A 24,194-nucleotide genomic window follows, 5' to 3' on the forward strand; every position below is an offset into this window, starting at 1 on the left:
TTTACACAAGGCATGGCGCGGTTTTTACACAAGGCCACACGAGGAAGCAGAAGTGTTGCGGACTTGGCAGCCTTTATGGTCACACATATGCGGGCGTGGGAGCTCTGTGAAGGCCCGGGGGAGTGATTATACGTGGACACGAGTCTCTGCCAAATGCTGGGGAGGGCTGGGTGTCTTCAGCGTAGATTGAGCCTCGATGGGGCGGTGGCGGGAACTATTCTTGGAGCCTTTTTCCTGTTACTACTCATCGTCTTGACAACCATCAACGCATCGAAGACACAGGACCTGTCAGACACAACACAGGTGGGAAGGAAAGGCCAGATTACAGCTAGCTCAGGGAGACAGTGGGCTTTGCCAGCCACAGTCGTCTGACCTTGTGACTATCCATTAGATCAGAGTTTATCAACCTGTGGGTTGCTACCCTGTGGGACGAATGCCGTTTTCCCAGGGGTCGACTGAGACCAATAGAAAACACAGAGATTTACACTGGAATTCAAAACAGTAGCAAAATTTCAGGTATGAAGTGGCAAGAAAAATTATTTAAGGGTTGGGGGGTTGGGTTGCCACAACATGAGGAGAGGCAGCATTAGGGAGGTTGAGAACCACTGAACTAGATAATGATCTCTGCAGTTCTGAGTGCCTGGCAGAGTTGAGGCTGGGGTGATGACTGGTCTGAGGCTCTTTTTAAGGGGAGGGGATGGGTTTGAGATTCAGAAAACTCACCTGCGGAGGCTGTGAGATGAAGGGTTGGCTAAGACAGGAAGACATGGAGGTGAGCTGATGCCAGTGCAGGCAAGAAGAAATGGAGGCTGTGGGTGTGTGTGGACCCAGGCAGTACAAAGCTCAGGATTACAGCACCTGCTATTCCAGCCATGGATGTTGTTTCTCTTTGGATAACTTGATGACAAGAGGCCTTTTCAGCCTCTGTGTGAGTTTCTCAGGGGAAGGGGCTCTGTTCCCAGGGCCCAACTCCAGCTTGGCATGATGCAGTGGAACTGACATATATTCACCAATCATGAAATGAGCTTTAACAACTTAAACTCTTTTTTTTAAAGTTTATTCCTTCCTTCCTTCCTTCCTTCCTTCCTTCCTTTCTTTCTTTCTTTCTTTCTTTCTTTCTTTCTTTCTTTCTTTCTTTCTTTCTCCCATGTTTGTGTGTGTGTGTGTGTGTGTGTGTGTGTGTGTATGTGTAGGCCTGTGCATGCCACAACATCTGTGTGGAGTTTAGAGATACCATGAACTACTTGGCTATGTCCTTCCATTGTTTGGATCCCAGGGCTGTAACTCAGGCCATCATGCTTGATGGCAAGTACCACTGAGGCATCCCCCCTGTGTTAAACTATTTTTCTTTCTTGGTTACCTTCTGTCCACATTGTTAAACATGAACCAAGTCCCATTTTCTTTTCCTATTCTTCAAGCATTTGATTGGCTATTCCTTACATTCTTCCATTTGATATGGATTTGGGTACAGTTTATCTAAGCCATGTGACCCTGGAGAAAGCATTTAACCCCTTTCTAAGCACATGGCTCTCCGTAAACATGAAAGTTTGAAGATTAAGTCAGGGACCAGGTAAGTGGTGCTGTAGCCACAGTGTTGGCCTAGAATGCAAGAGGCCCTGGGTTTGACCCCCCAGCAATGCATAAACTAAGCACAGTGGTGCATGCTTGCAATCCAGGGAAGGGAGGAATAGAAGCAGGAAAATCAGAAGTTCAAGGTTATCCTCAACTGGAGCAAGTTGGAGGCTGGCCTGGATTAGATACAAAACAACCACAAACATGAATGAGACGCTGAGACTGGTGCAGGGCATACACTGGGCGTTTCCACACATGCAGGACACCTTCCCCCTGGAACAGGCCGAGTTGCTCACTTCTGACAACCTCTTCCCCTCCTCTCTTATAGCTGTGTTTAATAGCCCAGAGAAGTCAAAGTCATAGTGTGGTGTTCTCAATGAGAAGAGCCTCTGTAGGGTCATAGAGCTGAATGTCTGGTTCCCAGTTTGTAAACTCTTTAGGAAGGATTAAGAGGTGTGGCCTTGTTGGAAGAGGTGTATCACTGGTGGTGGACTTTGAGGTCTCAAAAGTCCAAGCCAGCTGTAAAAGAAACATTACTAAAACTTAAATTACATATTGATCCCCACATATTAATAATAGGATACTTCAGCACCCCACTCTCTCCAATAGACAGATGGAGATAGAAACTAAACAGAGAAAGAACAACATTAACAGATGTCATGAATCAAATGGGTCTAACAGATATCTACAGAACTTTTCACCCAAACACAAAAGAACATACCTTCTTCTCAGCACCTCACAGAACTGTCTCCAAAATTGACCACATAGTTGGTCATAAAGCCAACCCTCAACAGATACAAGAAAACTGAAATAACCCCTTGTATCTTATCAGACCACCAAGTATTAATGCTGGAATCAACAACAGAAACAACCATAAGCCTATAAACTCATGGAAACTGAACAAATCTCTACTCAATGATCATTGGGTTAGGGAAGAAGTAAAGAAAAAAATTAAAGACTTGATAAAATTTAGTGAAAATAAAGGCACAACATAGCCACACTTATGGGACACACACACACACACACACACACACACACACAGCAGTGCTAACAGGAAAGTTCATAGTGCTGTGTGCCTTCATAAAAAAAAAGTTGAATCTCGTACTATCAATTTAACAGCACACCTGAAAGCCCTAGGGGGAAAAGAAGAAGCAAACACACCTAGGAGGAGCAAATGGCAGGAAATAATGAAACTCGGGGCTGAAATCAATAACTTAGAAACAAAGAAAGCGATAGAAGAAACAATGAAACCAAGAGCTGGTTTCATTGAAATCCATTGATTTGGAGAAAAATCAACCAAATAGATAGACCTCTTGCCAAACTAACTAAAAGGCAGATAGACAGCATCCAAATCAACAAAATCAGAAATGAAAAGGGGGACATAACAACAGACACTGGGGAAATCCAAAGAATCATTATGTCTTACTTCAAAAGGCTATATTCACAAAATTTGAAAATATAAATGAAATGGATAATTTTCTGGCTAGATTTCATTTACCAAAGTTGAATCAAGATCAGGAAAACAAGTTAAATAGTCCCCAAACCTGAAAGGAGATAGAACTAGTCATTAATTGTCTCCCAACAAAAAAAGGCCCAGGGCCAGAAAGTCTCAGCGCAGAATTTTACCAGACCTTTAAAAAAAGAACTAATATCAATATGCATCAACCTACTCCACAAAGTAGGAATGGAAGGAACAATGCCAAACTCATTCTATGAGCCCACAGTCACCCTAATATCTAAACCACATAGAATTATCATAATGTACTAAGCCTCTGAATTTGTAAACTATCCCGAATTAAGTATTTTTCTTATTATACTTGCCTTTGTTATAGTGTCTCTTCCCAGCAATAGAGACCCTGTTGTATTAAATAAAAAATGAGTGTTGGGATATATAATGTATATTATTTACCCTAAGATTATCATGGTGGCATTCTTTAACCTGTTATCACAAATAATAAGAAACAGACACCTGTTAGATTTTATAATTGCCTTATTTACCTTAGGCTGGGCAAATATTTCACCTATGCTAACTCAATAACCTCACCATCCATTTCCCAGCCTCCATCCATTGCCATCCACTGTAATCCTCCCCATCTGGTCTACCTTCCATCCATAATCCCATGGTACTTGCTTGCATTCTTCATCTGGGTCTTTTCATGCCATTATCAGAGTCCTTCCTCTTGGCCCACATGGTTTTTTCTCCACACTAACCCATCGTGGTGTTTCTTTCTTGCTTTTTTCTCTGTCGCCTAGCCATTCTGCCCTGCCTAGGTACAGGCCAGTCAATCAACCAATCATGTACGTCTTAGGCAGGTTCACAAAACAAGGAGAGGTGTAATCAATTATTGAGGGACAAGATCGGAACAACCCCCAACAAGACCCTAAGATACTGTCTGTCTCTACCAGCCTGAAACAGACCCAGCAACCTCCTTCTAGCTTACACCTGTGCCACGGCTTCGTATGCAGCATTCTCCCATCACACCTGCCCCTTGGTCAGCTTCAGGGATTCTCATGCCACCCAAGGTGAAGGCTAAATCTATCATGGGCCCCAAGGTCCAGCCTGTTCCTCAGATTTTCCAAACAAAATCCAAGGGGCGGGGGCGGGGGAGCAGACATTTGGGATAAAAGAGATGTCAGAGGAGCCATCTAGATAGGTTAGCCACGAAGGTGCTTGTTGCCAAGCCTGATGACCTCAGTTTAATAACTGGAATTGTCATGATAGAGGGAGAGAACCAATTCCCATAAGTTGTCCTCTGTCCTCCATATACGTGTTGTCACCACACACACACACACACACACACACACACACGCTAAATAAATGTTTTAAAAAAACAAAAGTGTTAAGAGTTAAAATGGAGAAGTAAGAACACTAAGGATGAGAAATAAAAGGCCCTGCAGTTGGGTATGAGTTAGGCAAACTGACCAGATAAGGGCTCTGGGAACAAAGTCAGTATAGACAGGCCAGTTGATTCCTCTCCAAAATTCCCTGACTTGGGCAATGTATACAGGGCAGCCTTGCCCTTTTCCACACTGTATCTAATGCACTAATTGTAACAGGTGAAATTGTAAGTAGGAATGGCTTCTGGCAAGAGGCTTCCACCTGTTCCAGAAACAACACCCTAGAGCATTCCATAGAGATGAAGTAGCTATGAGTTACTGTAGCTATATCTTGGTAGGTATGATAACAGTTAACTTTCCATAGAGGCTGAAGGGGAGGACTCATGGTAAAAGAATCTGGTCATATCTGCATGAGAACAAATGGAATATAGTCTCATATCTAGCAGACTCAGCCAAGGGCAGAATACAGGAAGACCTTCACAGTAGGCAACTAGCAACACTAGCTACCGCCAGGGGATGAGCAAAGGTTAGAATACAGGCTTCTTGTGGAATCACCACCGTTGCTGGCAAGCACTGTGCATGTGGCTTGTGGTCACTTGCATGGCTGATCCACAGGGCTTGCAAAGTGCCCTCTTGTGATACGCTCAGAGAACTGTCCAATCTCAATAGGACCTATTTCTGTCTATGGCCACTTTCTGCCATATGTCCTATAAAAAGCTGCTAAATAAACAGCCTGATGTTTTCCTCTATCTTGGGGCTCCCTCTGAAGCTTTGTCTTCTTCCTGAAGCTCTGCTTTCTGCCATAAATCTTAAAAAGAAGTATTTTTAAAACAGCCATCAGATACCCTGGGTCTAAAGCTGCAGGTGGTTATGAGCCACCATGTGGGTCCTGGAAACTGAACTCAGATCTTCTGGAAAAGCAGCCAGTGTTCTCAACAGCTGAACATCTCTCCAGACTCTATGCTACAAATCTTTAATTTCTCAACTTTAAGCTTTCTGTTTTACATTAAAAAAAAAAAAGGCTTATGTGTATCTATGTTTTTCTCTGTGGGTATGTATGTGCCAGTGTATCTGCATGTGGATACCTGAAGAGGCAGTTGGACCTTGTGGAGCCAGAGATCCAGGCGGTTGTTAGCCATCCTATCCAGAAGCGTCCTCTGTAAGGGCAGGGTGCTTTAATTACAGAGCCATCCCTCTAGTCCCTGAGATTTCTTCCCGTAATAACACCTTTTCAAAACTAAGCTTTGTCTGTGGATTTAATGTTTTGAGTTCCCGAGACAAAGACCTAGAGCTAACTCCTATGCTATGCACATCTGCCATGAGAAGGTCTGTCATGTACCCAATGGAACCCCATTTGCTCTCGTTCCTCCTTCTCCAGGCTCTCCCTCATAGATCTCCTTCCTTAGATGCTTGTTGGAGTCGTCACTTTTCGGGAGGATACCTCCCTTTCAGGATGGCTAGACTACCTAGGGCAATGGTTCTCAACCTGTAGGTCACTACCCTTAGGGAAGGTCTACCAGATATTCTGCATAGCAGATCTTTATATTATGATTCATGGCAATAGCAAAATTAGTTATGAAGTAGTAATGAAATAATTTTCTGGTTGGGGTTCACCACAACGTGAGAAACTGTATTAAGGGGTCACAGTCTTAGGAAGTTTGCGAGCAGCTGGTCTAGGGAGAGAAGGACTTTGGCGGATGGGCCTGGGAAGCCTAAACTGAGAGGTGACTGAGCCATGGCCTGCTGAAGACTAGGCTGGGTTTGTGCTCAGGCCTTCTGTGATGATGTGATGTCACCTTGATGGTGCTAGAATTACCTTGGAGAGAAATCTCTGGGCATGACTGGCTCAGCCTTGAAACGGTGATGGTGTCCCTTTGCTTTCCTGACCAGTGAACTTTAACTATGGTCCGTATTAAAGTCCAGGGTAAGAATGTAAGGGGCTGTGCCTGCTTGTCATAGCAGCCAGCTAGGATCTTTAAAAGGGTACAAGAAAGTTACTGTAAACAAACCACAGTGTTCAGCTGTGCTTCTTCTTCTTCTTCTTCTTCTTCTTCTTCTTCTTCTTCTTCTTCTTCTTCTTCTTCTTCTTCTTCTTCTTCTTTCTGCTCATCAGTTTCACAAATGATAATGTCATTCATTATTTTAGATTACCCCCCAACTGACTGTGCCCTTCATCCCATGAGTATGAGAGAATGCTGGGTTCTGGGTCCAGGTATGGCTTTGACCTCAGCACCCTAATTTCAGAATTTCTGTGGAATGAAAAGCATTAGACAAATTCTATCCAACTTATAGTTTAAAATCCACTTAAAGAGAAATTTCTTTGCCAAGAGATGTTTATTAGTGGAAAACTATACCAGAGAGCTGACACAGGGAGAGGGTAGAGAGGCCTGGCCACAAAGCTTGTTGCCCTTCCTGACCGCATGTGTCGCTGTTCAGTTACTTCTTCTTCTTCTTCTTGGCCGCTTCCTTCTTCTTCTTCTTCCTCTCCTTCTTTGCCTTCTTCTTCTCCATTGCCTTCTTTTTCTTCAGTTCTTCCTCCTTTTGTTTCCTCTCTCTCTCCTCCTGTTCCTTTTGCCTTGCCTCCTCCTCTTCTCTCTGAGCTTCGAGCATTGCATGCAGGGCTGGGTCTGGCATATGACCATCCTTGTCTGGGGCAAGCAGAGCAAGCTTTCGAAGCTTCTTGGCTTTAAGGTGTTTTCTTTGAAGACACAGGTCAACGATAGCAAAAAATGCAGCAACTCCCATAAGTATCTAGAAAAACAAATGGATATTCATTATTTGATTTTTGTACCTAGAAGAAAGGTGCAGATTCCCTTACCAATATTGCTTCCATCAGAGGTGCACAAATTACCTGATCCCATACCCTAGGCCTGCCCTCTCTGGTTTCACACCCAAAGACCCACCCTTCCTGGTCTCAAAAGCAATGGGCCCTCATCTTGTTTCTTTTTCTTTTTCTCTCAAAATATATGAATGAAGGTCACAGGTAAACTTGTCTACTTTACTAGACAGCACCTTTAAAAAAGTTGGTCTTCACCACTAGAAACATTTACCAACTTTTAAAATTTCCTTTGATACCCCAAGTTTTGTTTGTTTGTTGTTTGTTTGAGTCAGGGTCTCATGTACTCCCAGGCTGGCCTTGAACTTGCTACTGAGCCAAGGATGGCTTTAAAGTTCTGATCCTCTGTTTCTATTTCCTGAGTGCCAACATTATAGATAGGCACGAGGCACTACAGTTTATTTCAGCACCAGAGATCAAGCTAGACAAGCATTCTTACAGACTCAGCCACATCCCAGCTCCTAGGATTTGTGTGACAGTGATTCAAGGAAATCCACAGTTCAGCAGGAACAACTCACCATAGCAGTTAGGTAGGCCATTGGCAATGTGTTTCTAGCATGCAAAGCAAAGACTATGCCACCGATGAGGAAGGCACAGCAGACCAGGTCATTGATGAGGTCCTAAAAGTGGGAGAGATTTGCTAGTCTTTGATAGCCATGCCCCATCCACCCCAGAAAAAGCAGTTCCCTCCATGCAAATTGTTTCCAATTGCTTTTCTCTCCACAGTATTTTAAAATAAAAATATAAAGGCAAATATGCTCCTGGCCAAGCAGATCAACCAGTGACTCCCTGCTGGCCTCTGTGAGTGGAGCACAAAGTCCAAACTTGATTGCTCAGCCTCAGGAGTCACAAGATAACGTCTTGTCTACAAAATCAGGGATGTGGCTCTCACCAATAATCATGTAAACAGGCCTCTTCACAGTAACTCTATTTGGTACCTCTCCTCATAATTTCTGTACCTTACCTTCTGGAACTTCCATGAGATTGCTCCTTATTTTGCAGTCTGTGGGCTTGAAAATGAGGTCAAGAACCTAAAAACACCTTGACTAAACTGCTCTACCAGTAACGCTTTAGCCTTGGCTGACCTCAAACTTGCTTTGTAACTGAGGCTGACTTTGAACTCTTAATTTTACCTTGCCTCAACCTTCCAAGTGCTAGAATTAGAGGCCTAAGTCACCACGTGTGGTGACAGACGTTTCATTTCTTCAAAAATTTCTTCATATATGGATTTGAACATGAATTCTTTTTTTTTGTTTGTTTGTTTTTGTTTGTTTGTTTGTTTTTTGTTTTTTTGAGATAGGGTTTCTCTGTGAAGCTCTGACTGTCCTGGAACTAATTTGGTAGACCAGTCTGGCCTTGAACTCAGAGATCTGAAGGCCTCTACCTCCAGAGTGCTGGGATTACAGGTGTGTGCCACCACCACATGCCTGAACTTGAAATCTTCAGCTTCCTGGTTAGTTAAAATGCCCAGTGCTCTCTCACTATAATTTAGCAGTTTCTTTCTTCATTAAACATTCTCTTGGCCAGGCAGAGTTTGCACACACCTTTTATCTCAGCACTCAGGAGACAGAAACAGTGGGTCTCTGATTTTAAATCCAGCCTAGTCTATAAATCCAGTTCCAGGACAGACAGGACTACACAGAGAATCCCTTCCTCAAGAAACAAAACACTTCCCCTCCAATTCTCTTGGTTGCTGTAAGCTATAAGATTTCTGAAAAGTTTGTTGCCATTTTTTTCCCCCGAGTTTAGTCGTTGCTGCTGTGGAGGGACAAAGTTCTGGAGATCTTTATTACGTCGTATTTACTGTTAGCATTTTCATTAAATCTAGCAAGATCTGATCATTATCACTCTAAATGTTTTTTCTCCACTTTCTCGGGAACTCTGTATGGAGTTCTGATTTCTTATTTGTGCATCTTTTTTTTTCATATTTTTTCTTTTTCTTTTTCAGTGCTAGTTCTAGCTAATTTCCCCACACCTCTCAATTCATTAATTCTCTCTTTAGTTGTGCCCTATCTGCTCATTCATTCTGTCTCTTTATCTTATTTTATTTCATATCTATGAATGTTTTGCTTGCTTGCATGTATGTGTATCATATGTGCCTAGTGTGAGTGGAGGTCAGAAGAGGGTCCTCTGAAAGTCAAGTTACAGGAGGCTGAAAACCACCTGATACAGATGCTGGAAACTGAACTCAGGTCCTCTGTAAGAGCAACAAGTATTCTTAAGCACTGAACACTTTCTCTAGAGACATCCTAAGCCCCTCAACACTTTTTAGACAAGGATGACCTCACATTCACTCTGTAGCGCAGGCTGACCTTCACTCCTGAACCTCTACCTCCTACCTCAGGTCTCTTCTTTCCTTCTCTCCTGGTGGTCTTTGTGAGGACTGATGGATCCCTGAACACTAACAGCTTTTAATAAGAGGGCAGGGTAGATGAGTGATTATGGCTATCAGAAGCATATTCTATTAAGTTGGAATCTTTTTTTTTTTCTTGCTGTTATCTAGTTGGTAAGTTAGTTGACTTTTGGGGGGTCATTTTCTGGTTTGTAAAGTGAAAGAAATAAGGCTCTGGAGGTAGGTAATAAAGAAGGGGAATTGGAAGTTGGGTGTTTATTGGCCAGGAGGGAGTTAGATAGGCATACTCAGCGATTCCATAAGTGATGGGAGGGAATTCAAGTCCTGAGTCCTAAGACAATGGCAAGAAGTTTACATGTGGTCAGTCTCCCTAGAGACTATTTCAGGCCCTGTGGTACAGATAAGGGTCTAGAAATAGATGTTGAGGTTACTCAGCAAATGACTGGCATTTGCTTCATTTTAATTACTGGTTTATGCAGAGTCTGGTTTTCTGTTTTTGAATCCTGGAATGACATCCCAATGAGATGTATGCCAGCAAAAGCATTATCAGAAATGGCTGGTTGTTACACCTTCCCTGTTTCTGAGGTTGGCCAAAGCCTTGGTCCCTCTTCCTTTGACCTAACACAGTTAGGTTTTTGGGAGCATTTTCTGTCTGGCTATGTTTCTCCAAGCCAGCTTCAAAGGCTGAGCATTAGTAGAGGAAATGAGGTTGTCTTTTTTTCAGGTGCTCGGCTGTGACTGGCACCACCTTCCCTAGTGTCTTTACTTACAGTAACAGGCCAGAAGATGAAGGGGAGGTATCTGTTGATGGCAAAGCTGTAAAGGAACATGTAGAAAGCGATGAGGGACAACTCCATAGTAAGAAGCAGGATCAGGAGTGGGTGCGTGGCCACTGATTCGAACATGTGCAGTCCAACGATTATGCAGACCTGGATGGAAAGATACATACACCTGAGCTGCTCAAAGGGTCTCCGGTACCTGTGAGGACCTCCCCCAAGACACACCCCTGGGATTCCAATCCTCTTTACCAAAGATATGATCTTGACCTCGGCATGTCCCATCACCCAGAACTCTTTATTGCTGTCCTTGAATTCCCACTTGTAGCGTTTAAACCCTGTGCCCACTTCTTCCTTGGGCTGGCCAGGTTGGCCAGGCTGGCCAGGCTTGGGCGGTGGTGCTGCCATGGTTAGCAGCAGTTCTCAGCTTCTTACCGCCCAGCTTTGCCTGCAGTCCCTGAACAGGCCCAGCTCTAGAGAGAGCCTGGTGTCTCCAGACCTGTTCAAGGGCAGCGCTCAACTGACCGCTGAGACCACAGGATTCCAATGCTCGCACTTGGTGAAGCGGGCTCGCGCGATTCACCTCGTGGAACAGCAGGGTCCCCTCCACTTGGCAGGGACCGGACACTTCCACATTCTACGCAGCAGCCTTCGCTGAGCCCCCCTTGTCCTAGAGAGGCCCTCCTTGAAAAGGAGTCCCAGGTTTGTGGCTGTCTCTCCCTGGGGTCCTGCCCCTCCCGACCTCCTTTTGGAGCGAATGGAAGTATGACGCGGTTTTTACACAAGGCATGGCGCGGTTTTTACACAAGGCATGGCGCGGTTTTTACACAAGGCATGGCGCGGTTTTTACACAAGGCCACACGAGGAAGCAGAAGTGTTGCGGACTTGGCAGCCTTTATGGTCACACATATGCGGGCGTGGGAGCTCTGTGAAGGCCCGGGGGAGTGATTATACGTGGACACGAGTCTCTGCCAAATGCTGGGGAGGGCTGGGTGGCTTCAGCGTAGATTGGGCCTCGATGGGGCGGTGGCGGGAACTATTCTTGGAGCCTTTTTCCTGTTACTCCTCATCGTCTTGACAACCATCAACGCATCGAAGACACACAGGATTGATGCAAAGAGGCACAGGACCTGTCAGACACAACACAGGTGGGAAGGAAAGGCCAGATTACAGCTAGCTCAGGGAGACAGTGGGCTTTGCCAGCCACAGTCGTCTGACCTTGTGACTATCCATTAGATCAGAGTTTATCAACCTGTGGGTTGCTACCCTGTGGGACGAATGCCGTTTTCCCAGGGGTCGACTGAGACCAATAGAAAACACAGAGATTTACACTGGAATTCAAAACAGTAGCAAAAATTCAGGTATGAAGTGGCAAGAAAAATTATTTAAGGGTTGGGGGGTTGGGTTGCCACAACATGAGGAGAGGCAGCATTAGGGAGGTTGAGAACCACTGAACTAGATAATGATCTCTGCAGTTCTGAGTGCCTGACAGAGTTGAGGCTGGGGTGGTGACTGGTCTGAAGCTCTTTTTAAGGGGAGGGGATGGGTTTGAGATTCAGAAAACTCACCTGCGGAGGCTGTGAGATGAAGGGTTGGCTAAGACAGGAAGACATGGAGGTGAGCTGATGCCAGTGCAGGCAAGAAGAAATGGAGGCTGTGGGTGTGTGTGGACCCAGGCAGTACAAAGCTCAGGATTACAGCACCTGCTATTCCAGCCATGGATGTTGTTTCTCTTTGGATAACTTGATGACAAGAGGCCTTTTCAGCCTCTGTGTGAGTTTCTCAGGGGAAGGGGCTCTGTTCCCAGGGCCCAACTCCAGCTTGGCATGATGCAGTGGAACTGACACATATTCACCAATCATGAAATGAGCTTTAACAACTTAAACTCTTTTTTTTAAAGTTTATACCTTCCTTCCTTCCTTCCTTCCTTCCTTCCTTCCTTTCTTTCTTTCTTTCTTTCTTTCTTTCTTTCTTTCTTTCTTTCTTTCTTTCTCCCATGTTTGTGTGTGTGTGTGTGTGTGTGTATGTGTAGGCCTGTGCATGCCACAACATCTGTGTGGAGTTTAGAGATACCATGAACTACTTGGCTATGTCCTTCCATTGTTTGGATCCCAGGGCTTGAACTCAGGCCATCATGCTTGATGGCAAGTACCACTGAGGCATCCCCCCTGTGTTAAACTATTTTTCTTTCTTGGTTACCTTCTGTCCACATTGTTAAACATGAACCAAGTCCCATTTTCTTTCCCTATTCTTCAAACATTTGATTGGCTATTCCTTCCATTCTTCCATTTGATATGGATTTGGGTACAGTTTATCTAAGCCATGTGACCCTGGAGAAAGCATTTAACCCCTTTTTAAGCACATGGCTCTCCGTAAACATGAAAGTTTGAAGATTAAGTCAGGGACCAGGTAAGTGGTGCTGTAGCCACAGTGTTGGCCTAGAATGCAAGAGGCCCTGGGTTTGACCCCCAGCAATGCATAAACTAAGCACAGTGGTGCATGCTTGCAATCCAGGGAAGGGAGGAATAGAAGCAGGAAAATCAGAAGTTCAAGGTTATCCTCAACTGGAGCAAGTTGGAGGCTGGCCTGGATTAGATACAAAACAACCACAAACATGAATGAGACGCTGAGACTGGTGCAGGGCATACACTGGGCGTTTCCACACATGCAGGACACCTTCCCCCTGGAACAGGCCGAGTTGCTCACTTCTGACAACCTCTTCCCCTCCTCTCTTGTAGCTGTGTTTAATAGCCCAGAGAAGTCAAAGTCATAGTGTGGTGTTCTCAATGAGAAGAGCCTCTGTAGGGTCATAGAGCTGAATGTCTGGTTCCCAGTTTGTAAACTCTTTAGGAAGGATTAAGAGGTGTGGCCTTGTTGGAAGAGGTATATCACTGGTGGTGGACTTTGAGGTCTCAAAAGTTCAAGCCAAGAGTAGATTTATGTTTTTTTTTAAAGATAAGTTTCTTACTCTCTACCTGCTGCCTGTGGATCAGATATAAGCTTCAGCTCCATATCCATGCCTGTCTACCTATTACCACGCTTCCAACCATGATAGTCATGTTCTCATCCTCTGAAACTCTAAGCCAGCCCCAAATTAAATGCTTTCTTTCATTAGTTTCTCTGGTCATGTTATCTTCAATGAATGGTAACTAAGACACCTATTTTAAGATTCTTTTTTCCTTTTTCAGGGTCCTGAAATACTTACGTTCCTTTCCACTAAAGTATTTGTATTTCTTTATATGTGCACCTGTGTGTCCTGGTGCACGTGTGGTGCGTGGAGTACACTTGTCCGTCTCTCCTCTGGTGTGCATCTGGGGCATTGAACTTAAGTTATTGGACTTGCTGGCAGGTGCCTTTACATACTGAGCAATCTCACTCGCCCCCGATCTTAATAGAACGCTGATCTTACATAGAATCGTGATGGCCTCTACTTACCCCTCCGATATACACCAATTTCTTTCTTCCTTTTTCTTCAATTGTTCTTATGCCAATCAACCCAAGGAATACAGCTGACATGCAACTGTTGATAAGATCCTGCAACACACAGTTGAAAATGGTAAATTTTAAATGAGAAGGTAATTTCAAAATATTGAAACTTGCCAATTACACGCTCGAGGACAGATGCCTTTTGGACACTTCCTCTTTGATTGACAGGGACCTTCAGGGGCATAATTATATTTTTTAGAGCCATGAGTTTGTGTGATTTTAAGGTCTTGGATGGGACATTATAGAAATAGGTTTAATTTCATTATAACATTAGGGAAAAACTGAACATTTCCATTGGCTTTTTATTACATATATGCATGCACACATATCTCTATTGTCTTTCTATCTATCTATCTATCTATCTATCTATCTATCTATCTATCTAGAATCTGTATGTGGCTACATACCTATGTGAGTGCAGGTGCTCTCAGAGTCCTGAAGAAGGTGTTTGATTCCCCTAGAGCTGGATTTACAGGTGGTTGTGGGCTATCTTATATAGATGTTGGGAACTGAAGTTGGATCCTCTGCAGGAGCAGTGCCCACTCTTAAAATTTGAATAATCTTTTCATCCCCTTCCATTGGCTTCTTTTCTTTCTTTCTTTCTTTCTTTCTTCTTTCTTTCTTTCTTTCTTTCTTTCTTTCTTTCTTTCTTTCCTTCCTCTTCTTCCTCTTCTTCCTCTTCTTCCTCTTCTTCCTCTTCTTCTTCTTCTTCTTCTTCTTCTTCTTCTTCTTCTTCTTCTTCTTTTTTGAGACAAGGTTTCTTTGTGTAGGCATGGCTGTCCTAGAACTTATTCTGTAGACCAGGCTAGCCTCAAACTAAGAGATCTGCCTACTTCTGCCTCTGGAGTATTGGGATTAAAGGCATGTGCCACCACCACCTGGCCCATTGACTTTTTTTTTTTTACTTTTCTTAAAGGGTATAGAAATTCTAGATTCTATGGTCTACGGCTGGCCGAAAATTGACCTTACATAACATGACTTTTTTCAAAGTTTTATATTTTAATGTGAATTTATCACTCTATCTTATAACTTATTTATTTTAATATATATTAAAATAAATTAAATATATTAAAATAAATTAAATATCTATTAAATATATTAAAATAATATATATACATATATAATAAGGGTTTGGGGTTACTTCTTTTTTTTTTGTTTTTTGATATATAGTTTCTCTGTTTAGCTTTTGCTGTCCTGGACTCTCTTTGTAGACCAGGCTTGCCTCTAACTCACAGAGATCCGCCTGCCTCTGCCTCCCTGAGTGCTGGGATTAAAGGTGTGCACCACCACGCCCGACTCTTGGGGAGGGTAACTTTTATATTAGTAGGTTCATTCATTTACTCTAACTCCTAAATCCACAGGTAAATCAATGCTCTAGAAGTTGGGTTATATTTATTATTTTGCTAGCTCATATATCCTGAGAACACACAAACCTGCCTGAAGAGCAGTTGTGATTTTCTGGAGTGAATGGCTGTGCTGTGTGCTCTCTCCTTTTCAAATAGGCCAGGGCATCTGGCCAGAGAGCTCCCAGGGAGCTGCCTGAGTCTGTCTCCCTAGTGCTGAGATTACAAATTAAAAAAAAAAAAAAATGGGCTCTGGAGATTGAATTTGGGTCCTCATGTTTGCAAGGCAATTACTTTGCCAAATGAACTATCTCCTTACCACACTCTTTAAATGTGGATGGCTTACCTGCCTGAGATAGGAGCCTAACATAGGAAGAAGCCTGGCCATTCAGTGTGAGGAACCGTGATGACCTTAACGGCTCCCTCCAATGTGCCAAGCCATTCCCAGACTATTTCATTAGGACAGACTATTTCACTGTCACAAAGCAGCTCTCAAAAAAAAAAAAAAAAAAAAAAAAAAAAGCCATGTGATTTGTTTTTGTTTTTACAAAGGATGCAATAGCCATCTTAGGGACATATGTTGTTTAAGATTGAATTGCTAAGGAGAGGGGTCTGAACTCTTCTCACTGCTGCCTCCCATCAGGAGCACCCAAAGGAAGGAAGTTATGAGCTATCTCACCTGTGACCAGAAGTGCAGTATGGCATCCATTCCTGTCTTCATCTGTGGCTTCTGGAGAGTCCACATGAGGTGGAACAAGAAGTCCACAGTGTTTTTATTACTGAGGTTTTGGTTTCTGATTCTTGGATGTGGGCCTTGGGGGGTCTTTTTTTTTCAATCGCTCCTCTGCCAACCTGCAAATTCTTTTTGAATATGGGGATAATGATTGGGATTGATTGTAGTGATCTGAAGGTTAAGCGGCACCACTGAAGCTGCAACATTACAGAATGTGCCTCTGGTAAGTAGAGAAGGTGCAGAAAACGTAGATTTAGGATATCTGCTCTGACAGTATGAAGAGAATGAACGTACTGCAAAGTCTGGGTTCTTCCTGTGATGACTGGTGAGCCCAGAGCCTGGTCACAGAGTGTGACCTGCCTCAGGAAAAGGCACTCACGTCTCTACTGGAGGTTAACATTGGCACGAGCCCATAGCACAGGCATGCCAAGGGTTAAATCTGAGCTGGATTCTGCTGGCTGAAACAGAGGTCTGCCTACAGTGGGGAGGCAGGCTGGGGCTAGGCCGGAGTTCAAGGGTTTATGGAAACTTTGTAGCGGATGATGGGGTAAAGCAAGATACTCAGAGATAGGAATGAGAATTTGAGAGACAGAGTATAAAGCCCTTGGGAAGCTGAGGTAGGAGGATCACTTCAAGTTCAAGGCCAGCCTGGGCTACAGAGTGAGCCTCCACCTCAAACAAAGGCAGCAAACTAAAAGAAAACAATGTTGACTCCTAAAAGTCAAGATGAACTAGCTATGGTTCCAGATCATTTGAAAATTTGAACCAAAGCATATTAATAACAACACAATAATAGACCTGGCTAATCTCTGCCACTCTCATAATTTTACCTCACTAGGCTACTGTTCACCGCACTTTGCTCTGTCTCCTCATCGTGAAGGGGTCAGCTCCTGAGCTGTCCCTGGGAGATGCATTTCACCTTCTACCCTCTCTGCTCTATCACACGTTTATTGGACAATCACTATGGTCCATGTACTGGGCCAAGGCATTGATATGAGAACTAATTTGGTTCTCACCAGACTTTTACTACCCCCACGGGATAGTTGGCAGTAACTTGCCCAACGGTCGGTCATCCAGGAAGTGGTTAGGACTCTCGGCAGTGTGATGTCCATGGTTATCATCTCCTTCTTCTTCTTCTTCTTCTTCTTCTTCTTCTTCTTCTTCTTCTTCTTCTTTCTCTTTTCCTTTCCTTCTCTCTCTTCTCTTTTTTTAATTTTTTGCCCTTCCCCCATTCCTTTTGCTGTAAGTACAGACTCTCTTGTTTACCTCCTCTGTACATGGTAAGAAATACCATCCTGCATGGCAGGGCTGAAGTTGCCACTGTGCCTGGCCGTGCACAGATGGGCCTCTGCCTTCCTCAGGAATACCATCCCTTCTCATTCTGTCCTCTACATACTGCGAGGACTCAGACCACATCATTGCACTCAGGTGAGGTGGGCTTCCTATTTGACTATCATTTGGAACAAGGATCCCCAATAATTTTGAGAGGTCAAAAATTAAAATTATAGTTAGTAAATAAAAATGTACCTTTAATTTTGGGGCACAGTGATGCATACCTGTAATCCCAGCACACAGGAGATGGGATAAGAGGGTCAGGGGTCATCCGTGACTACATAGCAAGCTTAAGGCTTCATCTCATGGGAACAGAAAGGGGAAGAGTAGAAAGGAGGGGAAATGAGAAGTAAGAGTTTGGGTCCTATTTTGAAGAGTTAAAAACAAACAAACAAAAAACAATTTTTTCAAGTCTTTTAGGTCACTCCCCACCTGCCTAACCAGTGTGGTGGTTTATTATATGTACTACTTATTAGTTGAACAACCAAATACCTGGACAACCTTAGTCCTTCAGTTTTTCTGAGGAAGTCAAACATATTCCAGATGCTGTGCGAGACACTGGCCCATGCTCTAGAGAACAAGTGCATGAAAAATGATGGGAGCACTGAATCATACAAGGGGCTCTTATAGTCATCATCTTCAGAGAATAGGATGTTTTCCCATCAGTTGGATGTGGAAAGAAGAGATGGTGTACTGGGGTTGCTCAAAGGCCTGTGAGCATGACAGCCGGCCTGAGATGCCTGTGACCACTGTGTTTGCAGGTTCTCTCGTGGGCAGCCATCTTTCATGCTCAGGAGCTGCTTGTTAGCCAGCCCATCTTGGTTACTTCCTGGGCTTTTCCTATGTGCCTTACAGTGAGGCATGGCATCTTGTGACCCTTTTTAGCTTGTCTTCTATTTCTTCTTAAGCTCTTGAAGGCTGGAGAGCTGGCTCAGCAGAAAACCTGAGTTCAGTTCCCAGAACCCATGCTGGGCAGCTCACAACTGTCTTGTCACCGTAGCTCTGGAGGATACAACACTCTTTCTGGTCTCCATGGGCACTCACACTCTTGTGCACCCCCCCACTCTGCTTGTATACACGTAATTAAAAAATAAAATTAAAATCCATTAAAGGAGGATATATATATATATATATATATATATATATATATATATATATATATATGGTTTTGGCATGTTACCCAGGTAGATTTATGGCAGTAACTCCAGGCTTCCCGAGTTCCTCTCAGAGGAGTGTAGTCATCTTGGCCACCACTTCTACTGACTCACTCACACCTATAAATGCCCATCAGGGTACTAAATCCACCTTTGCCTTCCATTTTAAGGAAACAACCAGGAAGCCGGAGAACATGGGGAAGGCATAGGGATGTGGTGTCACATCCCTTGATGACTTAAGGTTTGGGCAGGGTGAAGCTGGAGAAACTATCTCAAGATGGTAAAGCCAGGGAAGAGTCTGGGCTTTAGGTCAGCGAGGCCTGGCCTCGAGTCTCAGTTTCAATGGAACATCTGTATGGCTGTGGGCAACGTGGTGTTCTAGGCCAGTTGTCTCATCTGTTAGGTAAGGAGTGGCAGATGACCACAACCCCACTGGGTGCTTATAAGGATCAAAACAAAACACAATACAGAGAGGTGTCCGGGGCATGGCAAGTGTTGAGAAGTGCCCATGTTACTTTCCTGTGAATATTGCCATGGATAGAGATGTTGGTTTCCCCTCAGGAGCTTTTTGGTAGTTTATACTCTCTAAACTGTCTTGCATGCAGCCCGTGACAGCATGTTTTGTCAGGATTTTGCTTCTCGTTACTTTGTGGGACAGAGAAGGCTCCGCAGCTTCTTTAGAAAAACCTTCCCACAGTTGAAGGAAATGTCTGAGATCTGGCTCACTAGCAACCCACCCCACTTTAAGGTTAGGAAAACGTGTACTTCAGGGAACTGAGGCTGGGGTGGGGAGCACAGGCCTGTAATTTCAGCTACTCGGGAAGACCGAAAGTTTCAAGGCCTGCCTACGCTGCAGAGTAAGTTCAGGGACAGCCTGGGAAACGGACCCTGCCTCAAGATGAAAAATAAATAAATAGAGGTGTGGGGCTGGAGAGATGGCTCAATGGTAAATGGTACTTGCTGCTCCTTGCAGAGGACCTTGCCTGGGTTCGCAGGCGCCATGTGGTGGCTCGCAACTGACTGCGACTCCATATCCATAGGATCTGGGACTGTCTCCTGGCTTCTGTACGCTCCAGGCATGCTTGCAGTGTACTTTCACACACAGGCAGGTGAAAGACTCATACACATAAAATAAAAACAAATCTTAAAAGAGGAAAAAAAAATGTAGCTCAGTGGTAGAGTGCTTGCATGAAGTCCGAAGGCCTTAGATTCAATCTCTACTACCACATAGACAAAGGAAGTGGGATGTGGAGGCGTTAGGTGCCACTTTTGTCAGGGTTGTATTTGCCATCCAAGTAGCTTACGGGGTGGGGCAGTTTGTTTTGTGTGCCGAGTGTGTACTTGGTTCTAAGTACACTGCCATCGCCATATACATTTCAGTATTACAGAAACTCTATGAGAAACTCTTCACACTTTTCCTAGATGGGGAAATTGAAGGGACAAGGTCTGAGGAGTCTGATGCAAATGCCTATAATCCCAGTGCTCGGGAGGCTAAGGCAGAAGCAGCCTAAACTTCCTTGTGAGTGCAAGTCTAGCTTGCTTTACATAGCAAAGCCTTATCTCAGCCCTTCCCAACCGCCTTCTATAACAATAAAGGTCACAGAGCTAGTAAAGCCCCAAGGCAAAGGACACTAGACAAAACTGTATTACCTCTCCAGCTGGGGGCTCCCAGGACAAGTCAGGCATCCTCAGTTGGTAATGAAAGTATGAAAAAAGCTACACAACATCCTTCCTGGAAACCTCCCACCCCTTAAGATTGTAGCCCCTACATTTACACAAATAGGATTATGCTATAATCTATAAGAGTTTGTTTGTTTGTTTTGTTTTGTTTTTTCCTAAAGATTTTCCACAACCCTGTTATGCCAACTCTTGTTTGGGGTGCGTCATTAATCTCCTTGGGGTGATACTGTTTGAAAAGGAGAAGCATGTACTCTTCTATAAGCAATGGGTTAAAAAAAATGCATTTACCATGGGCTAGGCTAACTCGAGTCTTCTTTAGGACAAGGTAAAAACATGGCATGTGTTCAATCCCACAAGCCCTTTGAGATGGACTATGCACTCTCAGCTAAAAGCAGGAGGCTATCACGATGACAGAGGAGTCCAAGGGACCTTTCTGGGCTTTGGATGGTTTCTCTCCTGGGACCAGAACAACACTCTGTCATAGTTCTGCTATGCACTTGTCTAGAGAGCTCTCTTTTCTTCCCTAGAGGAAAGTGAGGACAGGCTTGTTTTGGCGGTTATGGGAAAAGCTTACATTTAAACTAAGAAAATGAACACTTACAAGCAAAGGCCAGTGTACACAGACCAGCAAGTGTTGAAGGGATACCATATATATTATGACAAAAAATAAGACGATGAAGGTTTCCTGAATCGTGATTGCTATAAGCACGTTCTCTGCTCGGCCAACGATGAAACAATACACCGCTCCTGCAATGATACACTGCAAGAAAAGAACAGGTTTGTTCAATGCACCTAGATTTACCAGTAGCACATTTTAACTGGCAGCATTTGTTATTTAATTTTATTATACTGAAATAGCCTGTATTTAAAAGTGTGTGTGTGTGTGCGCGTGCGTGTGTGTGTGTGTGTGTAGGTGTGTGTGTGTGTGTAGGTGTCTGTGTGTGTGTGGTGTCTCTGTGTGTGTGGTGTCTCTGTGTGTGTGTGGTGTCTCTGTGTGTGTGAGAGAGAGAGTAAGGGCAGGGGTGTATGCATGTAGCGATCAGAGGCTAATTTTGGATATCAGACCTCACTTTCCACCTTGAGGCAGGGCCTCTTGCTGTTTGCTGCCATGCCATGTGCTTTGGACTGGCTGGCCCACAAGCCTCCAGGTTCTTATTCCTGCCTTCCATCTCACTGCAGGAATGCTGGGACTGCAGGCTGCATCCCACATCACCCAGCTTCTGAATGTAGGAGGTCAGGCCTTGCGGCAAGCACTTTTGTTCCAAGCTGTCTTTCCAGCCCACTCCTGTATTGTTTCCCATAAATATTTTGCTTCTAATATTTTTTCAATTTATTATTATTATTATTATTTGTACTGAGGATTGAGCTTAGAGCCTGGCATATGCCAGGTAAGCCCTCTACTACTGAGTTACATTCCTGGTTTGTATTTTTCAATTTTTAATTAATTAATTTTTCAGTACTAAGAATCAAACCCTGGCCCTTTATCATGCTGGGCACGCAAATCTTCTACTGAGTTATATTCACAGCCCTACTTAAAATTATTTTTGGAAATTAAATAACATGCAAATAAAATATTAAAATATATGCAAATAATAAAGCTTGAACAAAGAGCAGTTTTTGTTTTTTTTAAGTCACTCCGTGTATAGCCCTGGCTGTCCTGGAACTCACTCTGTAGACCAAGCTCGTCTTGAACTCACAGAGATCCACCTGCCTCTGTCTCCATGGTGCTGGGATTAAAGGCATGTACTGCCACCACCATAGGCCAGAAAAGTTTTTAAACTTTTCTCCCCTTCTCTATCCAAATCTAAATTCTGCTTTTCTTATAGGATCTCACTATGCATCCCTGGCTGGCCTGAAATTCACTATGCAATAGAAGCTGGCCTCAGACCCACAGAGATCTGCCTGCCTTTGCCTACTGAGTGCTGGGATTAAAAGTGTGTGTCACTGACAGGCGATGGGCATGGTGGTGCATGCCTTTAATCCCAGCACTCAGGGAGGCAGAGGCAGGGGAATCCGGATCCATGTGAGTTAGAGGCCAGCCTGGTCTACAAAGGGAGTCCAGTAGAGCCAAGGCTACACAGAGAAACCCTGTCTCGAAAAATCAAAATAAAATAATATGTCACCATACCCAGCTAGTCTGTCTTCTGAAAAGAAATTCCTACTTCTGGTTTGTATTTCTAGAAGGAAATCCAAGTATACGTTGGTTAAGTAAATAGATGTTGATTTTAACAGAAATAATGATAGAAACCCAATTTTCTTTCTGTCCAAACAGCTGATTATCTCAGTCATTAACTGGGAGGTGCAAGGATTTCCCTCAATGCTCACAAAATGCAAATTTGTCATATACTAAACTCTCAGACGTATTTGTATCTCTTTTGGGTCTATTCTTTCATTGAGTTGTTAATTTTAGAGTACTTTTCTTTTTAAAATTGTGTGTGTGTGTGTTCACAGAGGCCAGAAGAGGCTGTCAGACCCTTGGAGTCAGATTTAAAGGAGATTGTGAGCCAAGAGTGCTGGAAACTGAACCTGGCTACAGCAGCAAGAGTTCTTCAGTGCTCTAAGTGATTTCTCCAGCCTTCAAAGTACTTTTCAAATGGTAGGGGGGTCACTTGTATGACTGTTTCACCTAGCTCTCTCATCTTTAATTTTCAGACTGTTTATAATGCCCACGTTTATCTTGGTTGCATTCCTCATTAGACTTGTTGGCATTTTAATTGGGATTTCACTTAACTTTTAATCAATAACAAACTGTTATTTTAGTGTTTTTCCTCTCTGTAAATTTTTAAAGTTTTCTTCTTATAGGTTTTGAATTTTTACTTCTTTGCTAAATATTGATTTTAATGGCTGCAGTGAAGAGAAATATTTTATTTTTTGTTTGTTTTATTTTGCTTTAGAGAGAGGGTCTCACTATATAGCTCTGGCTGTCCTGGAACTCATTATGAAGACCAGGCTGGCTCTGAACTCAAAGAGATATGTTGCTTCTGTCTCCCAAATGCTGGGATTAAGGTTGTTCATCATTATGCTTCACTTCTTACATTTTAGTTATTTATAGGAAAGCTTTTTAGTTATTAGTCATCTAGCCAAATTATTTTGTTTTATATGGTTTCTCAGTGGATTTAAGATTTTATTATATCAGTGGAAAGAAATATATTTTGCCTTTTTCAAGTGTTCTTCTTTTTCCTTAATTATGACTTAGTCATTCCAGAAAAGCACTCACTAGTGTTGGTAGGCATAATTTTTTTTTTTCATTTTAACAAGAGTACTTGTGATAGTTTATCTAAAGATCTTGTTGATTTTGGGAGTAAAGATGTTTAGTTTTAGAACATCAGTGAAATCTCTATTCTTATTTTACAGGCCTCTCCTCTTCTTCTTCCTCCTTTATGGGAATCAGAAACAAATGTTCAAGTTTTTCACATGTTCTCAGACCTTATTTGATATAGTCTCATAACTGTTTATTTATAATAATATGGTGGATTATTTTAAGAGTTCTAATAGCAAATCATTCTTGTGTTTTCTCTTAAAAAACATTAATTTTTTGTTTTTGTTAATATGGTAAACCCTCCCCCCCCATTTTGGGGATCCATCCTGGAATCTCACACTTGCTAAGTATCTTGGGCCAGTATATCAGCTTTACTTTGGTATCATGAGATCTCTATTTTGTTTTCTTTTCCTAGACAGATCAAGTTTTGGTGTCAGAGTTAGCCAGTAATACTCTGTCTCAAAAACAAAAAACAAACAAACAAAAAGTTGTTTTAGGGACAAGAAAGGGTCAGAAAACTGTGGCAAAGTGAACTGCGGAGACTTTGCTCAAGCAGCACCTTGGCAGTCAACTCCCAAGGCCACCACCCTCCCTCCAGCCAGCCAGCCCCTGCTCACCATCCTCAAGACCTTCAGCATCCCAGTGTGTGAGAAGAAAAACTCCTTGAGGCTGCCTCTGATTTTTTCTGGGACCCTTTTCCTGCCCTCAGGGCGTTTTTTGAAGGATTGATGTAGTGTCTTCTTTAGCCTAACCAGCCGCTCTTTTACAGGGCGCGATTTCTTTGGTAATGTGGGGGCACTCTGACCTTTGTGCACTGACCTTTCTGAAAGTA

The 24,194-nt window shown here is 43.3% G+C and overlaps 2 protein-coding genes across 2 annotated transcripts; both read right to left on the minus strand.

Moving 5' to 3' along the window:
* Positions 1–176: 176 nt before the first annotated feature.
* LOC132657002 (CKLF-like MARVEL transmembrane domain-containing protein 2B) lies at positions 177–10,783 on the minus strand. Its single transcript, XM_060393254.1, has 6 exons — positions 10,628–10,783; positions 10,370–10,528; positions 7,765–7,866; positions 6,873–7,161; positions 724–751; positions 177–285 (listed from the first exon to the last, which is right to left on the minus strand). The coding sequence occupies exons 1-6, from the start codon at positions 10,781–10,783 to the stop codon at positions 177–179; spliced, it is 843 nt and encodes a 280-aa protein (XP_060249237.1).
* Positions 10,784–11,373: 590 nt separating this feature from the next.
* Positions 11,374–24,075, minus strand: Cmtm1 (CKLF like MARVEL transmembrane domain containing 1). The gene is made up of 4 exons (XM_060393255.1): positions 23,980–24,075; positions 20,705–20,863; positions 13,811–13,909; positions 11,374–11,505 (listed from the first exon to the last, which is right to left on the minus strand). The coding sequence occupies exons 1-4, from the start codon at positions 23,998–24,000 to the stop codon at positions 11,374–11,376; spliced, it is 411 nt and encodes a 136-aa protein (XP_060249238.1). The 5' UTR covers positions 24,001–24,075.
* Between the last annotated feature and the right edge of the window lie 119 nt (positions 24,076–24,194).

The sequence above is a fragment of the Meriones unguiculatus genome, chromosome 10 (assembly GCF_030254825.1).
Source record: "Meriones unguiculatus strain TT.TT164.6M chromosome 10, Bangor_MerUng_6.1, whole genome shotgun sequence".
Classification (NCBI taxonomy): domain Eukaryota; kingdom Metazoa; phylum Chordata; class Mammalia; order Rodentia; family Muridae; genus Meriones; species Meriones unguiculatus.

Coding starts and splice junctions, on each gene's coding strand:
- LOC132657002 (XM_060393254.1), bottom strand. CDS start 10,783: ATGGCAGCACCACCGCCCAAGCCTGGCCAGCCTGGCCAACCTGGCCAG. Junction 752..6,872: donor GAAGAAGAAGAAGAAGGAAG/CGGCCAAGAAGA, acceptor TTCCTGTCTTAG/CCAACCCTTCATCTCACAGC. Junction 286..723: donor TCATCTCACAGCCTCCGCAG/GTGAGTTTTCTG, acceptor TGTGTCTGACAG/GTCCTGTGTCTTCGATGCGT.
- Cmtm1 (XM_060393255.1), bottom strand. CDS start 24,000: ATGCTGAAGGTCTTGAGGATG. Junction 20,864..23,979: donor TGCTGAAGGTCTTGAGGATG/GTGAGCAGGGGC, acceptor CTTTTCTTGCAG/TGTATCATTGCAGGAGCGGT. Junction 11,506..13,810: donor AATTGGTGTATATCGGAGGG/GTAAGTAGAGGC, acceptor TGTGTCTGACAG/GTCCTGTGCCTCTTTGCATC.